At 40.4% G+C, this 21,407-nt stretch overlaps 1 protein-coding gene across 7 annotated transcripts; it reads right to left on the bottom strand.

Annotated features, from left to right (window-relative positions):
• Positions 1-1,243: 1,243 nt before the first annotated feature.
• On the bottom strand, positions 1,244-16,012 carry tmcc1b (transmembrane and coiled-coil domain family 1b). Of its 7 annotated transcripts, none has more exons than XM_046875205.1 (8): positions 15,870-16,012; positions 14,563-14,745; positions 11,943-11,986; positions 10,203-10,468; positions 5,764-6,198; positions 3,229-3,734; positions 2,941-3,076; positions 1,244-2,606 (listed from the first exon to the last, which is right to left on the bottom strand). In XM_046875205.1, the coding sequence occupies exons 4-8, from the start codon at positions 10,425-10,427 to the stop codon at positions 2,292-2,294; spliced, it is 1,617 nt and encodes a 538-aa protein (XP_046731161.1). In that variant the 5' UTR covers positions 10,428-10,468; positions 11,943-11,986; positions 14,563-14,745; positions 15,870-16,012; the 3' UTR covers positions 1,244-2,291. The 7 variants fall into 7 exon arrangements, with proteins under 7 accessions (XP_046731161.1, XP_046731157.1, XP_046731158.1 ...); XM_046875201.1 differs by having other exon boundaries at positions 10,203-10,980; XM_046875202.1 differs by lacking the exon at positions 15,870-16,012 and adding an exon at positions 14,901-15,806 and having other exon boundaries at positions 10,203-10,980.
• Positions 16,013-21,407: the final 5,395 nt, after the last annotated feature.

Genomic DNA, 21,407 nt, shown 5'->3' on the forward strand with positions numbered 1-21,407 from the left:
ACAAGGAGTCCTGGAAGTAATAGTTTTGGCCCACAGAGTCCTGATCTAAGCATCAGTGAGTCTGTCTGGGATTAGATGAACAGACAGAAGGATTTGAGACATCCACATAAGATCTTCGAGAAGTTCCTTTTAAAACTGTGTGTATCTAGAAGAATTGATGCTGTTTTGCAGGCAAAGGGGGCTCACACCAAATATTGATTTCATTTAGATTTTTCTTCTGTGCATTTAGTTCCTAATTAGTTGATTAATAAAAAGAATTGATTAAAATAATTTGCATTAATTAACAATATATATATATATATATATATATATATATATATATATATATATATATATATATATATATATACTGTATTGTTTAAATGTTAACCATTATATTAACAAACAATTAACAATCTTATGTCTAATTTCTATGACGCATAAAAATGACAAAACGCAATAATTTCCCTCACGGAATCAATAAATTATATCCAAGTCTAATATTATCATTATAAAAGCAATCAGTGGTTAATTAAGGCCATTATAACTTTTTTTTTTTTTGGATCATTGATCATTTTTGTAATCATTTTCTAAAGTGTTCAGTCTTTCTAACTTTTTATGCTATATTGGCCGATGGTATTATTATTATCTTGAACTATCATTACTATGTATTACTTTATGTAATAAACCATAAACATATATATTTTCATAAAAGCATTGTAATTCTTTGTAATTCTAAAAAAAAAAAAAAACCTGCAGTAATTTTACTAACACAAAACTGTTTAAAAATCAAAAATATAAATCCAAAATTTTATTTGCCTCAAATGTAAAAATATATTTGAATAGGTTTGAAAATTCCCCACACAAATCCAGATGTTTGTATTTTAATGTATACTCATCCCTAAAGAATAACAGGCTTAACACAGTGCTCCTCTGTGTTGATAATCAATGGTTTTTACCCAAATATTTCTGTTAATCTATTGAACCACTCAACTAAACGAAACGTGCTTAGTTTTCCATTCGCGCATCAAATGCATACGATTTAAGTAGTGGCACATTGGTTGGGAGGTGAAATTGCAAACTGCCTTGTTCCCTAAAGTGTCTTTGTGATGTTCCAAACATTTCAGGATTCTATACGGTAGAAAGCATAAATCTTGCATTAGCTAAGTGCTGGAACACCATCATCACACACGTGATCAGTGTAGAGTATAAATAATTCACAGCAAAAATAGAGAGCGACGAATAACAGTCAAACACAGTACAATTGAGTTTTAAAACAGCCCGTTTATTCATTAATTTTTAAAAAATAAAAACTAAAAAGGACTATTTCATTGTCGCTATAAGAAACAGTACGGAAGCACTGATAGTCTTTGAGCCTTTCTAGCTCTTCAAGTATGTTCATTCTGTTTATGGGTTAGAGGCGGTGCCTCCATCAGCGCAGGCCAACAGGGGGCATGAGAGGCAGGCTAGAAAAGCAAAGGCAGGGCAGCCTGCATTTTATCTGGTCCTAGAACTTATTTTATTCCGTGGCCCAGATCAGTACAGCCCCAGCTAATCAAACGCAAAACTCATCTGCACAAGCTGAAGCCATTTCTTCCAGTGGCGATTGTGCGGAAGTCCTGTCAGCAGCAAAAAGGGTCATAAGAAGGAGAAAAAGGAGGAACAGGACGCAGCGCACCAGGGGAAAGAGAGATTTAGCGAAAGGCAGATGTGCATAGTGAAAGAGCGAGACAAAGAGAGAGGGAATTACGAAGAAGAAAGAGAGTAAAAGCAGACTGAATGATTTCGAGAGGGGAAACAAGCTGAGTGATGAAAGTGATGATGGTAATGCTGATGAAGAGAGAAGTCCTCCCGCTTGCACTCGACACACTCCAGTGTTATTTCAGTGCCGCAAAACCAGATCCTGGTTATTTGCATAATTTTTATACTTTTACTATTATTATACGAGGACACCAAGCAACACAACTTGCATCACTTTCAACACCAATGGAAAAGAAAAAAAGAAAAAATAAACAACTGCATTACAATTTTTTTTCCAGTAGACAAAAACAAATAAAATTAAATAAAAAACAAAACAAAACAAAACAAAACAAAAAGATCTTCATTAAAATGTAAACAAATTCACTCCTTGGGCAAGGAACAAAGCATCAAAATCATCTGTAAGATCTTTCTTGACATCCATCCCCGGTGAGCTCCGTTGTCATCATCATCCGGCGCTCGTAGCGGCTCAGGCAGTGCGTTTGTTTTGGGGCCTTTTGACAGGCCCCGTCCTTTCGTTCCCTTCATAAAGTCGATGTCTCTTCCCATGCAGGTCATCTCGAGTGTATCAAGAAACGGTCCAGGTACTGTGAAATGGCCTCCCAGTTCTTCCAGAGGAAAGCCAGGACGCTGATGAGGAGCAGTGTGGAGAGCATGCGGCTGCGCGTCTTCATGAGCGGGACCACGCAGTTCGCCACAGTCGACACGAACACCAGCAGCACGGCCATGACCGCCAGCAGGACGTTGATGAGTTTACCGAGAATGGTGCGTGCCGTGGCGTTCTCCAACCCCTCCAACTGCACCACCTGCTGCTGTTGCTGCTGCAGCTCCATCTTGGAGATGCGTGTCTGACAGGCCTCCAGTGCCTCCTGCAGACAACAGGGTCGGGGTAACAAGGGAAGGTATTTAGTTAAATACGCGATCACTTTTAACCTTTAATGATTTGTTAAGAGCTATAAATAAGACAAATGTCTGTTTTGTTCCATAATCACTTTTTGAATATAGCTCTTAGGACTAGTTAGTTTCCCTTTCACAAATGTTAATTGTTTCCCAAGTACTCAGTTATCAGGTGTATATCTGGACCAGGACCACTGGTCCACCAGTTAAGGATTCCTGATCAAAACTACCGCAAGAAGAGAAAAAAAACTAAAAGAAAAGGAAAAGAGTTTTAAATATCCAGTGTGATTAAAGAGATTTAGGAACCTGTATATCCCTGGCCCGTTCGTAAGACTGGTATGCAATTTTTTCTTCCATGCTGGCCAGCTCCTGCTTCAGGTTGAGAATTTCGTTCTGATGGAGCTCTGTGAGATCATTCAGCTGCTCCTCTAGACGTTCACACCTGTTCATGCACACAAAACACAACAGTATATTGACAACAGTACATTAAGTTTATCCACATTTCCCTTATCACATATCTTATCACAAGTACATCAATGGATATAAGGCTTCCAAAGTGTTTGGGCGTGTCATTGTATGCGTGTGTGTGTGTACCTATATCTTTCCTCCTGCAGGGCTTGCATGTTTAGCGTGTAATCCCTCTGATAATGGCTCTTCAGATTTTCAAACGATTCCACCAGCCTACCCTGGTTCTCCCGCAACTCCTGGATCTCGTGAAACAGAACTTCGAGGCCTGAGGTCTGGCCTTGCTCCAGCGTGTTACCCTTGGAGCTCGGGGGTCCTCCGGGGGCTCCGGTGGTGCTGTTGGCCCCTGCCGAGCCCGATGTGGCACTTGAACAATCGTCCTCACTGCCATACTTTGGGCTCGACTGCAACTGTCCAGGTGCTAGGGCTCTAGTGGCTGATGTCCCCGCCCCTGGTACAACGCCTGGAACAACCTCGTCACCCTGCGTCTCGTCCAGAGAGTCTTTTAGGGACGAGATGTTGTCCGCACTGCCGAATTTGTTGCGGATGAGCGAGGCGAACTCACGAGGTTTGGAAACAACGGCACCAGCAGCTGAGTGTGTGGCCTGGGAAATGCTGGAGAGACCGCCAGTCACCTGACAAAAACATGGGAGCATATTATTGATGGCTCTATAAACTTGTTACAACTTGGTAATAAAAAAACCCTGAAAACACCAGATGTACTACAGTATATTCTATTCTGAAACCCAGATTGATTTTCATTGGTTTCACATTTCTGCTTATATTTATTTCAGATCTTATGATACGGTTTTGTTCCTTTGTATTACTTGTAATTTGTTTGTAAATCTAATGTGAGATTTACTGCATTTTACTGGCTGGCAGCCATTAGCCAAGAGTCCGGTGTCCTCAATCAATAAAAAATTCTTGCAACAAAAAGTGATTTAATCTCTTTTTCTAACATCACAAATGAGGGAACAAATGAGAGGCAGCTGAACACAAAAACATTAGCTAACACAAAACCAGGCTGTTAATTCTAGGTAAGATATTTCTAACGTTAGATGAAACAAAATACTGCAGTACATGTATAGGTAGCTTCACTCAACTTGGCTTTCAGATACAATGTCTTACATAAATCTTGGACTTAACTGTCCCTTGACACTGTTCAACATGATGCTACACCACCGTGCTTCACCACAAGGAACGCTGCTCTCAGCGTGATGGACGGTTTTGGACTTTCATTAAACATAGCTTTTTGTCTCAAGAACTAAATTGGGTTTCATCACACCATATAACCTTTTTCCTCATGTTTCACCATGTTTGCAGAAAGCCCAGCTTTGTGGATAGTCCATGCCATGGTGAACAGGGTTCTCCACCTGAGCTGTGGATCTTTATTACTCCTTCAGAGTTTAGTTTGGCACGTTTGTTCCTACTGTGGCCAAGCGGCATCCATTAGCAGTCAATGAACTTAAATGGACAGCCTCCCGTTGAAGATGCAGTTGTGTTATAATCTTTAATTGTAATAAAAATCTATTTAATAAAGGATCTTTAAAGTCTGGGAAAATTATTGAGTGACACCTTTTCCAGAATCCCAGACTTGTTCAGACAGCTCCCGGGTCTTTACGATGCAGCATGTTAAGGTATGTACTCAAACATACTCAGGGACCTTTCAAGTGACGGGTGTAATTATAAAATCACATGAACAATTAAAACATAATTTATTAATTTGGACTTTATTTATGTGTATATCATTTAGCAAACTATACTCTTCCTTCCTCTTCTTTTTTATTAAGGACTATCTGGTGTGGAGTCAGAACATATAATCTCAATCAAGTCTGTTCCACTTCCAAGTTGTAACAACATACAATGTACAAAAGTTCAAGCAGAGTAAATCCTTATGTAATGCACTGCATAGAGACCAAACTACTGTCAGTTTATGAAGGCATATCGCAAAAGATTAATAACTCCCGTGTCACATTACTGCCATCACTAATAAAGTACAGACATTTCCATCTTTTTCCTCAGATAGTCTTTGTTATGGATTTTTACGGTTTTACGGTACTGTTTTAGCCCCTTTTACTTGAGGCGTCTTACAAAAGCTCATCTGTCCCCAGGGATTCTCACGAGTTTTTACCGCTGCATCATCGAGAGCATCCTGACGAGGCTCCACTGTGTGTGAACGTAAAGCCCTGCAAAGGGTGGTCAAAACCACCTAACGCATCGCTGGCATCCATCTTCCTGCCACTAAACACCTTCACCACAGCAGATGTCTGCGCAGAGCCGAAAACATCGTCAAGGACTTCTATCAAGAAGGTGATACAGGAACATACGCACCAGAACCAGTAGGTTCAGGGCCAGCTTTTTTTCCATCCACCATCACACTACTGAACTCTACACTACACCGATAGAACACTGTATAAACACTGTGTATAACTGCTTATGTATGTATGTATGTATATATATATATATATATATATATATATATATATATATATATATATATATATATATATATATATATATATATATACACACACACACACATACATACATACATACATACATACATACATACACACATATACATACATATACACACACACACACTTGAAAAGTGCTACATAATTAAGATCAGCTTCAATCAACATCATTTTATACTTTAAATACCTTTGCGCCCACATCCTTCAGGCCCTGGTGCATGTCACGCAGAACGTCTTTGGGCTGGCGCGGGATACCGTTATGCTCCACCTCCCTCAGCTTGCGGTGATAATGTTCCAGCTTCCTCTGCAGCTGCTGGATGGTCTGGGCCGATTTCTGATTTTTCTTCTCAAACACTTGCTTGATGCGTGCGCTCTGCTGCTTGTCTGCATTGTTGGCCAGTTTCAGGTACTCGGCTACGTTGTCGTCGCGTGCCGTCTGCTCGATCTTGATCTGTTCCGTAAGCTTGAGGATCTTCTGCTTTAGCTGGGAAATGGCTTGTTTGGTGCGCTGTGGGTCAGGAGCGCTGTCCACCGAGTCTACGCCATATGTACCGCCACCGTCCGAGCTGCTGGACAGAGCGTTGGGGGATGCGGCCAAGCCAGACACTTCTAGACGATCCACCTGAGCGGGAGAGAGAGAGAGATGAAATAAAGAAAAAAGAAAGAAAGAAAGAAAGAAAGAAAGAAAGAAAGAAAGAAAGAAAGAAAGAAAGAAAGAAAGAAAGAAAAGCAGGCAAATAAGAAATAAAGTAAGAAGTCAAGAAAAACATATAAAAGGAATAACGAAATTAAAGACAGAAGAAGTAAAGGAGAAAAGAAAGAAAGACAGACAGAAAAAAAGAAAGAGGACATGCAAGCAAGAAAGAGGAGAAGAAAAGAAAACCAGTTAAAACAAAAGAAAAACATTTGTCAATGTCACATTCCTGTGCAATGAAAAAAATTTAAATAAAAATCAATTAAAAACTTCATAAAATCAACCACGAAATCAATAAAAATCACCATGAGTGTAAGCGCACTCTCGACGCAGGCCATGACAGAGCACACACACGGCACTCGCACTTCCACATGTCATATACAGGAATCTGCAACGATCGCAACAGACTCTGACTGTCTGGACCTCTGTACTATGACGAGTAGATAACACCCTTAAGCTTGGATCACTAATAAAATGGCACACTGCTCCACATTAAAAAGTTCTTCATTAGAAGCAGAACAAGCACTGCACGTTTTTTTTTTTCACTTTAACAAAAACCTCTACAATAAGCAAAAACTCAAAGCAGAGTTTATAGCGGTCATAAATAAACGATAAAATCTCTGCAATGTATTTATACTGTGAGGAACTATCAATTATCATAATTATATAATAATGGTAATGCACGGGTCTAGGCACAAATAATATTTTCTGAGGTAAAAAAAAAAACAAAAAAACAATCAACTAAAGAATTCTCATTATTAGCAAATGGCTTAACTTGAAATAATGGCATTTATTTTTCCATAAAAGATTACAGTCAGTCAGAAAAGGACGGAAAACATTTTATTGCCATCTATTAAAGTAGTGCCTGGTACGAGTGTTCGTATAGCTATCATTCTTTTTATTACACAGAAACAGTTCTAAAGGCACCAAGCAGCATTACGTCATTCTACACACAGTATATAAAGAACCTCAGTGGAGCTGCAGTGACATGAATTTATATGAATCAACATTTAGTGAATCCCCTCATGACTCTGGGATCTACTGTATATCTTACAGCCCATCGTTTGGTTTGATTAAAAGAGTGGTAAAGCCTTTTAAATAACTCAGCATATTCAATGGCTTACTCAAGCATACTCAATGGTACGTCTTAATAATGCAAAAATGGTGAGAAAAATTCAATGTTCAGTCATTTATAACATTACAAAAAACTTTTGTTAGGAAGAATCACTAACCGGCTTGTATGAATAAATGTAAGGAAGGTTATCTGGTGTACGCTGGTCACGAGATTGTACTCGCCGCAGCGTGTCGGTAAAAACTGTCGAATGGGTTTAGGACTTGATCGTGTGTGGTGTGATTCTTGTGTGACTGATGTCACAGAGGTACATTTTTACGAATAGTAAACTGTGAATCTCCCTCTAGTGGTGACGCGTGGAAATACAACGCTTTCCTACAACTTTAATCTTTTCTTTGGCAAATGTTTCTGTTATGAGAGATGTGATCAGTTATTATTCTAATATACTTTACTTCTCTTGAAATTTACTGTATCAAACCTTTGCATGCACCAGCAGGATGCATCACCACTGCATCCTGATGCCCTACATCTGGAATCTATTTGCTGCTGCTGCGGATGACTTTACTGTTTTAAACATTGAGGACCATGAAGATGGATTTGGACTATTATTAATATACTAAGTTTGTTATAATGGCTTAGGTCCACAACTGCCATGAACAGTTTTGCATTTAAGTCTCCATCAGTGAACAATTGATGACCTCAACAATGATTGAACTATAATAGATGGACACCTAGATGGATTTCTTCCTCGTGCGTTGAGTTTTTTCTCGTCTCTGTGGCCACTGGCTGGCTAAACTTTATCTTTACAATCAATTTAATTCTGTAAAGCTGCTGTAGCACAATGTCTGTTGTAAACTGTGTTATGCTAATAAAAGTGTACTGAGTTGTAGATGTCCCCCATTGCGATTATTATATAATTATAATAATATTTATTATGTGACGGATTGGGGATTTGGTTCATTCAGCTACAGGAGCATTAGTGAAGTCACGCACTGATGTCAGGTGAGGAAACCTAGAACACAGTTGGCAATCTAATTCATTTCAAAGGGATTCAACAGGGTTGACATCAGGGTTCTGACAAGGTCACCAAAGTTCTTCCATTCAGTCTTGGGGAAAAAGCATTTGTTCATGGAGCTTGGTGTGTGAACAGGGGCATCTTCATGCTGGAACATGTTTATGCCTCTCAGTTCCAGTTAAGAGTAACTCTAATGTCACAGTATATAATTGACATTTTATATAATTGTATACTTCCAACATTTTGGCAACAGTTTGAGGAAGAACTAGAAATGGGGGTGATGGTCAAGTGTAAACATACTTTTAGCCATATAATGAGCTTGACTTGACTTGAGGTTTCATCGGGGTTTCCTTATATCTCCATAGAAACGTCCGTCATTAGTTTGTGCTAATTAATCCAATAAGTAAATAGCAGTTTTTTTCAATACGACCAGTGAAGCATGAGGTTAGATTCAGAAAAAAAGTGTACACTATAGTCACCCAAATATCCCATACGACCATAAACCTCATTAGATTTAAATGTCGCTATGCACCAAAGATTTCACAAAAATCTATTTTATTCTTTATGTTAAAAATATTAATCTGCCAGGCGATAATGTAATAAATAAATTAAATAAATAAATAAAATAATAATTAAAACGTTCGCACTGCTTACGTGTCGGTCTGATGTCTGACAAACAATTCTGGATGGTTCCATCAAGTTCTATCAATACCAGGTGAACAAAATGTCTCCTATTAATAGTCCTTTCAGTAACATCATTTCGAAGACTAAGACACTGCATGGACAGAACTCCGAGATACAGTAAAACAGCACCACCTGCTGGACAAACATAACCACAGACCAAACCCTTAAAATTAAAAAAGAAGTAATCTGGTATACGGACACTACATCCTGGTTCAAAATAAACTGCATTGCAAGGCATTAACTGGCTTTATCACTGCCTAGTTTGCTTTTCTGGGGGACTCCATTTGACACTGTGAAATTTGCCTTGGCTTTGAAAACAGCAACTTTCGATAAGCTTCACAATCTTCTCAGAAAAGAATGCGGTCGGATAAATATTCTGGCAACCTGCATTTACGTGCAAGTACACGAATCCTATTATCGGGATAAAAGAATACCGGAGGAAAAATAAGGCATACTAATTATGAGAGTTCGTGTTAAACCTTACACACTCATAGAGTACATTGGTACAATACAAGTACTAAATGAAAATGCATTTTAAAGCCTGTGTTATTACAGATATTGTGAATTTCAGTGTAATTAGCAGGGAATGACCTATGGATTAGGAAGCTCCTAGCTAGTGCAGTAAAACACCGGGAGATATTTTTCTTTGAAATGAAATACCCAGGATTTCATTTCTAAAACTAGGAAGGCAAATGTGTGTTTACCCTGAAAGCTTACGCCTTGACGTCAACATCAAACAATACAATTTGGATGTAAGCAAAGAAACCAGTTGGTCATATTTCCTTGCATATTTTTGGCACTAGTTCCAGTTAGGTCCACGTTTGAAAACATTCATGCTTTCCCTACTCTGTTCAGTGCTTAGAAAAATAAAAAAAAACCTCAGTCAGAACAGTCAGTCATCAATATGAGACCTTGTGGTCTATGGAAAGTTTTTTAAGAAGTCCTAGATTAAGACACCTAGGCTTACATCTGACAGGATGAAACAGCTTTGAGTAGCTATTAGCTTGATCCAAGAGCACAAAACTGTAAGCAGGTCTGTAATTAAAAGAGTGGCCACAGTAAAAAAAAAAAAAAAAAAAAAAAAAAGGAGAAGAAAGAAAGAAAGAAAGAAAGAAACTAATAGGAGGCAACTGATTAATAAACAAGCTTTTTCTTACTTACTCTGTCCGATTCCTCAGTGGAGTGATACCCGGAAGTCAGGAGCATGTCGACCAAGGCAGGGCTGCTGGGCGTGTCCGTGGTGGAGGACGACCGCGGGCGTCCGGCCTGCATCAGTGCCTCCTGAGTACTGCGCCGATGGATCTGAGGGCTGCCTTTCTGGGGGGGCTCCCCTCCCCCCCCAGTCTTGCTGCGCCGACTCTGCAGGCTGGTCCCTCGCTTCATCATTGGGGGAGCACCTCGGATCTGCTGCAGCACACGGCTCAGAGCTGCGGGGGGGGTGGAAGCGGGTGTGGGGTCAGAGTCAGGAGGCGTGATGTTAGGGGAGGAGGCTTCCCCCGACTCTGACCCTGCCTCTGCGGGCTCAGGTGCAGGGCTCGCAGAGGAAAAGGAGAGGTCTTGTGGCACGACAGATGAGCGCCGGCGCTGGGGTTGGAAAAGCTGCTTCAAGCCGTGGCCGAGCGAGCCCATGTTCTCCAGGGCAGTGTGAGTAATTTTAGACAAGCTGTACTCGGCCTCGGAAGCCCTCCTGCTAGCCCCCGACTCGGCTCGAGCCCCGGAGTCTGGCTCCTCCGCGGCAGGTTGCTCGCTAGCGCCCTGATCCATCTCGAGGCGGCCAGGTTCAACTTAGAGGGTCGGCATAAGGTCAACGTCTAACTAAGCCCGGCCACCACTAACCCTCTGACAGGCAGATTCAAAAGCCAGGAAGCGGGAGGCGTGGCACTCGGGTGGATTCTGTGAGCGTGCATGCATCTGTGGATTGTCTCAAAGTCATGCTCGTCTACCACAGAAGGAGAACAACATGGATTGTAACATGCAGCACTGAGTGATGACACACAAGCAGCAAACACAGGAAAGCTCGAGCAGAAAACAAAGCAGAAACACTTCCCTTTGGCTTGGAGAGATTCGGGTGTGGCGAATCTTTTCACCTAATCATATTCTGAGGTGTCAGTTTCCTCAGTCGATATCATTAGTTTATGACTCATTGCTATGCCAATCCCAGTCTTAAGTCACAGAACAAACACGCCAAACCTGTATGTCTCTCAAAGCCAAGGTACTTTCGGCACAATTCTTACACTAATCATGGGACACTCTCTACAAAGCAGTTTACAGTCATGGGTGGTGATGGGGCAAAATATTGACTAAAGAATTGTAGTTGAGAATTTCTGCAGCGCTCAGAGGTTTTTTAGTGAAAACCTGTCTGTGATTTCATATCGAATTTGTCTACATTTCAATATACATATTCTTTCTAAGTCCAAATGTACTAGTTAGAAACTTGATGTTTCTAGTCAGAAACACCAGCAAGGCTCACTGCAGAAATTCAGCCTTAGGCTACTGTTAATTACTCTTGAGGATGACTTCAAAAGCACAAACACGAGTTAAAGCAGTGTTTTAGTGTCTGTGAGTCATGTGGGTTACGTGGCAGGTGAACAGGGGCAAACTGAGGTAAGCGTGGAGGAGCCAGTAACCCTGGTTTTCATTCGCCAAAGCGCTTTTCTATTAAGTGCAAAAAGTTGCACTCTTAAATCATAAGCAAATTGACACTTTAGCTTCGTACATTGTAATAACATCCTGTACAGCAATACTAAACATTTCAGAGAATATTTGGCAGAGAAAACATCAACCCACACAGTACATCTCTCTCTCTTTTTTTTTTTTTTTAGGATGAACAAAGGACAACACAAACAGTTCAGAATGAGAGAAAAGAGGAGGGAGAAAAAAGAAACGGAGAGTGTTGCTTACCATCAGACCAGCCCGGCCTCCTCTGGCTCTCAACTCAGGAATGGCTAAAGGAGAAAATGGATGCTGTTGTTAGACTCACATCATCCAATAACCCGTCTATTCAACACCACTCTGTATCAGCCATCAGTGACTGAAACATTAGACAGGAAGAATACAGTAATTCACAGCGGTGCATAGTGCAGACCTGCATGCAGCATTGTCAAACTCCTCAACCTTTGCTACTACAAATCCCTCAGTCCAGTAGATTTATAAGGATCGTTGAAACCTGACTAGATGAACATACTAGAAGGTCCTGGCGGACGTTCATGAAGTTTGGGAATGCCGAAGTGACATCACGGTAAACAAGTGTCAAATATAATTCCCAAATCCACAGTAAACTGAACTAACTTGCCTTTAACAGCTGCCTTTACAGTTCAAGTTCTTCAATTATTAATTAAAATCAAATCCCAAACGGCTCCTTATTCACTATATGTGCTCACTACATTGTTCAGTGCTCATTATTTTCCAAGAGAGATCCAGATATGGAATGTATTTCAGTGGGGAAAAAAAATACCTAACCAACCAAAATATTACAGCAGAGGAAATAGTTTTGGGAAATCAGATTTCTAAACATGAACCAGTGCAGCTTTATGTGATTCCTTGAAGCCAACCAGTGCCTCTTTTTTCGACTAGTTACTCATCACTCACACCTAAAATGCACAATTTTGCTCCCTTGGCCACAGACGGCTGTGGCATCATCGGTATTTAAATTTACGATCTTCCGAGGACAGTAAGTACACTCTTCCGGTAAGACGCCTGGGAGCCGTAAAAGCAGAGTTTTTCAGAAAAGCGTTCGCGTCGGCGTCAAATTCAGACCAGGTGTCTCATCAACGAATACATGGCTCTAATCAGAGTGATACATGCCTCCAATAACCACTTCAAATTGCACTGAAAGGTAAAGATGGTTCCTTTTCTCTCTTTGCGCTCACCACGTAGAGTACAACATACAGGGATTACGGAACATAAGGCAGTATATTTGCAATTTTATATCAATATATTTGGAGACTCAGCTTGTCGTCACTAAACGTTGCCATAGTCTTTAGCAAAATAAAACCTTCCATACCATCTCCTGTAGCCGGTCACAATAACAGGCCCTTGCCACACTGCTGACACTAAAGATGTATTACATTCCCCTCATCATCAGTTGAATAAGCCTTCAGAAAAGGACACCGCATTCATGCGTACGCACACACAATCTGACCGCACTCACCAAAATCGGACTCTAGCCAAAGCCGAGGCCTTTACCTGAGGCACAACACAACGAACTCCAAACATCTCCCATCTGACACGGTGGATGACTCAAAGCTGTTATTCAGTTACTCAATCTGGAGTGTCTGTATCCGTTTTTAAAATGTCAACCCGAAGCCCTTTTACAAGACTACACAATCGATTAGTCTTTCAGGGCGAGCCGCTGACCAATGAGGCGCACAGAGAGGAATCCTTGATTAAAAATGAGAGACACGCTGAGCGGCGTACATGAACTGTGAGCGACGGCGCCAGCGCGTTCAATAATTAATTAAGCAGATAAAACAGCGACATGTTACGTCCGCACACTTAACACACCTATCGCATACCACACCTGAAACGCCCTGAGGGACTGAACTGCGAGTGAAAAAAAGAGGTAAATGAAGGCAAACAATTGGTTTGAGAAATGATTCACGGTCCCCACATGCTGTTCAAAAACACGCCCAATGGCATGTATGCGCACAACAAGAGCGTTGTTTTTTTTTCTTGTCTGTGTGGATGAAGTGGGTCAGTTTAATCTCTGTACCACTCTCTCCACCGGTCTAACTCACACAGCTCGTCAAGGTCACGTCAGAGATCATCCACGGCGCCTAGCACGGCTAAACCCCATTGTCTTTTCGATCTAAGATAACAATATAGCGTTTCATTTCTGGTGTCTGAATTTTTTTTTTGAGATTTTTCTCTTTGAACCCAAAAATGACAGAATAAAGACAAGAGGCTGGGGCTGATTTCTTTCAAGTCCAGGCTGTAGATTCATGCAGCCTCTAAATGACAATCATGGAAGGTGATTGACAGACTACATTTTAGAACACACCCTAAATGTGCATTCAGGCTGACAAGAATGTAAAAGTAGACAAACATATACCGAATTTACACTGTTTTGTTCACCATGATTAGTGTTCGAAGGCAATGCATCTTGAACCCAGTATTGTCTATGTATGTTATAGTTTGGCCCACATTTTTCTCATTACACAGTCGAGGAGACCCAGTGCCATAAAGCACCGCTCATCCCTAATAGCTTCATTGTCGAGTTATTGACAGATATTCGATTTCAGTCCTGCTATCTAATATCACATCCAGCCATCACTAAAGAGTAGCGTTCCTTTTTTTTTTTACAAGCATATACCCTCAGATATCAGATGCTGATCAAAAGCCTTACATCGGCCAGTGTTAGAGAACAACAGCTATTAACAACATTAAAACCAAAACTGCTGGAAGTCTCTCGTGTCAAGACTTTCTCTTTCCCTTCTCCCCTGCGCAGAGTCAGAAGTCAGCTCTCACAACGTTATGACTGATTTTCTTTCCACGACACAATAATTAATAACCAGCACTGTACCTCGTCCCATTCATCGGTTCAGTCCGACGTCTCCATTTAGAAAGATGGAGTGTATTAATCCTAGGGGGTAATCCAAAATAATCTCTTCAGCTCATAGACGATAACAGCCAGTCGATCCTGAATGGAAGGAGCAGTTCTTCTTGTTCCTGTCGACTAGCCTGGCAAGCCTGTCGATATTACATCCTGAAAAACATTACACAAGGCGTTACACAAGAGAAGCGCACCGAAACCTGTCGGATCGTTACATGAGATCGGATCGGAGGAGGAGAAACCATATGTATATATACATGATAGAAATATATTTACTTGTATAATGTATACATATTAAAATAACATACTGATCACTGCAGCTGATCTTAGGTGAAGTGTCCAAGGCAAAAAAAAGGGTGAAAAATAATGAACATTTGGTTGCTGCGCATAAAAAGAAACCAGGGGTCTGACTATGTCTGATCAATAAACCAGATCTGAGCAGGAACAAAAAAAGCTTGTATTGACCACTAAAGGTTATGTCTAGGACTTGCATCATATATGTCTGATAGATCTGAGATCAAAATGCAGCCTATTTTAATTACATTTAAAGATATCTGTTCATGATCAATCATCTGATCATATTTGCTGGCTGGGATTGTTAGTGCATTGATCGGTGTGTATGGCCAGTTTACGCCCTTTCGGCTAGCTCGTGGTTTCCAACAGGGAGATGTGAGCAGACGGGAGAAATTTGATCAAACCCACATACACACTTAGGAACTTCAGAGCACATCAGATCAGATCGCATCACATCAGCATAGTTTACAAGCATGACATGTTATCCGAGCTAAGCATGGTTAGATCTGAAGCGCTAGCTAGAGGTTAGATAGCAAGACACCTGTCTCACGATGCCTTTAGCCGGCGGTGCCACAGGTGTGGAGGAGACAGGGAGGAGAATCTGATCTAGCCGTCGTGCATCGCCGAAAACTGCCTGACAGCCGGTGGGCGATGCTACACCGTGGTCCGATCGCGCGATCCGACGTGTCACGGGGGAACGTCAGACACGCCTCTGTAACGAGTCGCCGCTAGCTAACACCCAGCCCGAGCTAGCCAAACTAAAGCTTGATGCCGTGTCCGTTCCGCTTAAACATGCTAACTCAGCTAGCTTAGCTAAGAGCTAGAGCAATGCTAGGTCGAGTTAGCATGCTAAGGACAGCGGCAGATGCAGCCGCACACGTCTCAGGGACATCCGACTGTCCAGAGGAAGCGTGTCGCATCAGGTCATGGCCGCAAAACAAGATCGGACCCTATTACGTGTTTTACGTGAGGGACACACTTACGTGAGTTCTGAGACGATCGCGCCGATGACCGTTCACTTCATCTCACTTCATCTCATCTCATCTCGCCCCTTCCGTGGGGACACTCCCTCGATGACGTCAGCAAAGGGGGGGAGGAAGAAAAACCGGGGCAAGCGCGTGGTCGTGATTAATGCACGCGCATCCCAAAAATGTCCAGCACGTGTTCACACTGTCACTTTAATCCGATTTATTGCGTACACATTAACAAATCTGATCTAATGATTTCCCTCTTTGCATCCAACTGTTCTCATTAAAAGTGAACCTGAAACCTATAGTATCTCTGGCAAACAATTCCACTCTTATCTGACCTTGCCAAGATTCCAAAAGTAAATGGACAAATCACCTCCCAGTGAACTCATAATCCACACTGTCCAAGCAAGAACACAGTTGTATAGCTTGTCTTTATAAATTGTAGCCTTACAATTTCCCATGAAATAAGACGTCGAACGTGTATTAGCAGGAGACCCTGTTCACGAGTTCATAAGGATGCAATATAACAAGAAACGCAATAAATCAAGCCGCCTGACACTTTTGTGATGCACCGGAACGCTAATTGTGCACCATGCCTCTTGAAACCAGTTCAACCTCTTGCATTAATGCTCTTGTTATCCTTAAGGTCATGCACCAAAATCAGAAGAAAGTGGAAGTTGTTATGAAAACCAGGGGTAAGGGGATATGGGTACAGTTATGTTACTGCCTACGGTTCTCAAATTGGTGCATATGGATGTGTCCTCATATTACACTGTATACTGTGTTTAATATCGTTAATACATCTAACATCTGATTAGTACTGACTTTTTTTTTTTAGACACATGTCAGCTTCAGGTGCTCAAAAAGCCCTCGTGAAGCATACAGGGTCACATTGAAATCCTGATAGAAATCTCTAGTTTCAGTGTTGAAACATAACAATGAACAGGAATTTCACAAGACACCTTATACTCTTCACTTTTTGCAAAAACATAACATTTGATTGCATTATTGAATCCTTTGCCTCTACATTTTCCATATGGCAGGCACAGCACCTCTGCAAACCATAGCCCACGAACCAGTACCATCTTCCCACTAGCCTATTCTAGGTAATCATCACCATGGTAACAGATTTATACTCAAGGAACACACTACCAGAGCCTAGTCGTCTGATTTCTTCTTATTTTAGATAAAGTTCAGATTTACAAAATGGAAAATTTCATTTAGAGTGAGATGTGGGATGCAAGTACATTTAGAAAATCTGAGGAGGGTTTTGTAAATGCGAATGGTTTTCTAATATGGATGTGGTGTCATTCTTTTGGGCATATACTGTAGGTAAACAAATGGCTCAACAAATATCATCCAGTTTTAAGAAAACTGTCCATGGACAGAAGTTTACACTAATAAACAGAAGTTATTGACAGTCACAAAAAAGAAAGATGCTGCAAGAAGTTGCACTCGGTTGTGTGGAGGGTGTAAAGTGTGAGATCTTTTGCAGTGACAGTAACGCTGTGTGCATGTGACAAAGCGAGTGCTGAAAGCTTTGTGCAACAGGTATGAGTCCAAATCAAATGATGATATACTGCTGTCTCTTTAAACAGCATACCTTTGACATTATTGGACTGGTGATGAAGCCTGGGAGCTCAATGGAGAACAAAGCAATGCGAGTTATGCGCTATATCTAAGTGTACATGGATATTTAAACACCATTGCCTCAGCATAAGTCTGGCTGAAGAGGCACAAGGCTATAAACGGGCGCTTTGCATTCAGGCTCCAGCCAGAGAGGCCTAGCTGGTGATTTAGTATTTCTTCCCTAAAAGTTAGATGAAGGGGCAACCCTATTTCATTGCAAATACAGAGCAGGGTATATTCAAATTGTCTACAGGAGCTCACAAAATGTGTTTATGACCTAAAGACCCAGGCTACATGATGCTTAAGTAAAAAGAGGAAGCAGGAACTGATCTTTCAACTAAAGGGAAATGTTGAACACATTTGACATTCAGGGATACAACCTGTTCTAGGTTTAGCAGCATTTTAAAGACAGAAATATTTGTATAAATGCACCAGGAATGGACTTCAATAGTTTGATGCAAAATACAGTTCAAAGGACAGGGTTTGTCTGCCAAGTTAGCACACTATTTGAATACACAAGAACGTGCCTTATCTTGTGCCCTTTTGAGGAAAACTGTATTATACACTAATGGATAAATTAAAGGTAGAGTTGGACAGCCTTGAAGTTGATGAACCCAATTTGCCAGTAAGACAGCAATTAAAGCAGAACGTCATAATTCATGCACAAGTAGGATATAGTGTTTGTGTGCAAATGGAAAAGTGTATCTACTTTACTTCTTTATTTTTTTGTACCTTCTGGATTTTGCCAATAATGTTGAATGTCAAACTACTACGTTCCTGAAGTTTTAAGGATCATACATTTAGTCTAGGAAATATTGGGGTATCAGCCGTGTTAACTGATGGCATCAATGCATGATATAGTCTCAAAGTGTGTCTGAACCGACATCCAGACATTTATGCATGACATGAAGCAGTGATTTTGTCCAACCTGATCTAGAATATTTGTGTCAATTACTCTAATGCAAGTGCTCGTTCAAGCAACAAGGATTTCCCCATGAGGATATGAGTCAGAAAAGACTGGACTACACACATGGCTACAGGAAAATAAATAATCATTGGGCTGAGGAAGGTTCAGGAGCATGTTCTCTGAGGACATAAAGCTTATGGGGTCCAAGCCAATGTGACTAGGGTCACCTCAGGACTAGCCATTACAGATGCAAAGATGCACTGATTAACCACAAGGCTGAGAAAGAAGACACCTACTTGTGGCTGTCAATGGCAAGATTATATCCTCCAAAAAGTCTGAACATGGTGGTCTAGATTACATTAAAATATTTGCCATGGCTGGATATTAGCTGACTAATGCGAGTCAGCTACTACTATGACATCCAGTTCCTTAATGACAATAACAAAGCGGAAGCAGTGTTCAGTGCAAATCCATAGGTTGCCTTAAAGTCAGTAACTATTGCTGGATGGAGTCCAACTTTTCCAGACATGAAATGCCAAAAGAAGTATTGAGTAATTATAGCCCACAGTTTAGCAATGGGCCATGGGTCATGGGCCTGGGACTTTGCACCACATCAAGTCCACATTTTTCACAATCCACTGGCTTTGTATGGAGGTCGTTTGCAATTGCCTATCTCACAGCACATCGCTAAAGCGAGCTCTTCGTGGGATGGTGCATTCACTCTAATTTACCTGTCAAAGACATTGAGTCAGATCAAAGTGAAACAAAACATGCATTACGCCATGAAAGAGAGGCGAGAAGAGGAGAGACTTGAGTCAAATTTCACATCAAGGTATTTCACAGCTGCACATAATGTAACTGAAAGGCCATCGGGAGTTAATGTGTAATCGGAAAAATCTATGGACCTGGTAAATGTATTTCTGCACTGCCAGAACTGAATAGGAGAAAATACTCAGTATTCAATCGATTACTCAGTTTTGATGCTTTTGCATTCAAACATTTGAATTTGATGATTATGCCAGGATTCTCCACCCGCTTATTTAAAATCCCCCTAATTATCTTTTGAATAAATACCCTTCAATATATAGTGAGACTATATATTTATTTACCTGTTCAAGTTGTATGAGCTCAAAGACATTTCAAATTCAATAAGCAATTAAGAACTCAGTGAGCTCCATTATATTCTGGTTTCACCAACCAAGTACAACATAACCCAATCTCTCCCTTTAAACAATGCTGCAATCTACCAAAACGATTCATGATTATAGCTTTTACCGGTGAAATATCATCATAAAGGAATTGTAAATCTAGAGACCCTGGACATGTTGAAATACTTATTAGCAAGAACGACTGCATAGACCAAGTCAGTGATGTTCCAGAAAAACACTTCAAATCAGTTACATTTGTACCCTGAGTTTTGACTAACGCTCAAAGTACAATTATAAATAGCTTCGATGCCTCCTCCACAGCCAGTTAGACAAGAGCAGGGTGTATAGTGCTGCATTCAGTCATTTTAATGTCAACTGGCAAAATTTCAAAAAGCAATGAAAGATTTGGCCAGCTTACATCAGGAGTCAAACTTTGTACATTGGTAACTACATTCGATAAATCCAAAATCACCTTATTGTGGTAATTATTTTCTTGCTAATAAGGTTTAAACACACAAATGCAACTTCGTTAGTACTGTTTGATTAAGGTCTCGGAGATAACTGCACACATTGCTTGAAAAGCAAACACACACAAAAAAACATGATCGACAAGGCCAATGGCCAGAGCGTGTGCACAGTTTAACAGTTACGGTTTACAGGTTTGAAGTAAGAACAAAGAAATATAGTTTTTGAAATCAAAAGGCTATCAGAAAGTTTAACAAAAGGTGTTTCCTGTTTTATATTTCTTCAATTGAATTGGTTTTAAATGACATTTCTTAAATGACAGAGCCACCACAGGACCTTCTTAAACTTGGGGAAAAGTAGAACATCATTCCACAAACTTGTAATTTCTACCAAAATGGCTACCCAAAGAACAAATAAAAATTTGATGAAACAGGGCTAACCAGATTGAGGGCCTTAAAACTTACTGCAAGACTCACGAAAGACAAGCCACTTAACTTTTTATACAAGTAGAAGCTTAAATTAAACTTTTGGGGTGGGGTGTGTGTGTAAGACTTTCGTTAAAGAACACCATTTCAAAAACAAACGTGACATAACCCAATATGCTCAATTTTGATTTGTATATACTGCAATCTCTTATTGGATCTGCAACACTGATCTATGAGGACAAAGCCTTGAAAATTAACGTAGCTGAATTTTACCAGAATTGGGTAACTAATAGTGGAAAATTAAATCCTGAGTTTAAATAGGCTTCAGGTTTTTTTTCAAGATAGAGCTTCAGGTTAAATGAAATCATAATTCACAAAAAGAATTATGCACCACAAATTTTTTATATTAAAAAACACCATTTATTCCAGTAACTTTTTATTCAGTTACTGTACCATGTAACATTCATGCTTCCCCCCACCAGACATGAAAAACTGACCAAACTGTGGCTGGATTGGTCCCACTGCCATGTAGCTTCCCAGTATATTAAGATACCACCTCAAAATTAGTGTTAAAGCTTACAAAATATTACGTGAAATCAGATAAACTAACATAAGATGTAATAAAGAGTCCAATAAATTGCTGTTAAGAAATAATCTTGAGTCTCAAAGCAAAGACAAATACGTAAACATTCATACAGTACTATAGTAATTGCTCCAACATACTTGTTCAAAATAAGGCATCCTGTTCATACACCATCCCATGTAAGCAAATATTTTTTCGCAAAAAGATCGGAAGCTTTAGCTAAGCAGCACCTTTAACACGTTTTTAAGTCAATCAAAATACGCAAGATGAGCACATTATCTCAGCTGTTGACAATTTCAAAAAAAAGTTGTAGACCAGTGTAAACATAAAATTGAAAAGAACTTAATATAAAAACGAAATGACTGGGCCTATGTCACCACAGTTAACTAGCAA

The sequence above is a fragment of the Silurus meridionalis genome, chromosome 19 (genome assembly GCF_014805685.1).
Source record: "Silurus meridionalis isolate SWU-2019-XX chromosome 19, ASM1480568v1, whole genome shotgun sequence".
NCBI classification, from domain to species: domain Eukaryota; kingdom Metazoa; phylum Chordata; class Actinopteri; order Siluriformes; family Siluridae; genus Silurus; species Silurus meridionalis.

What these genes read in the sequence shown, in the direction of transcription:
- tmcc1b (XM_046875201.1), bottom strand. Translation starts at nt 10,805, where the DNA reads ATGGATCAGGGCGCTAGCGAGCAACCTGCCGCGGAGGAGCCAGACTCC. An exon ending in CCACTGAGGAATCGGACAGA is followed by an intron (nt 6,199 to 10,202) that starts GTAAGTAAGAAA and finishes TCTCCCGCTCAG; the next exon opens with GTGGATCGTCTAGAAGTGTC. An exon ending in CTGCAGGAGGAAAGATATAG is followed by an intron (nt 3,077 to 3,228) that starts GTACACACACAC and finishes GTGCATGAACAG; the next exon opens with GTGTGAACGTCTAGAGGAGC.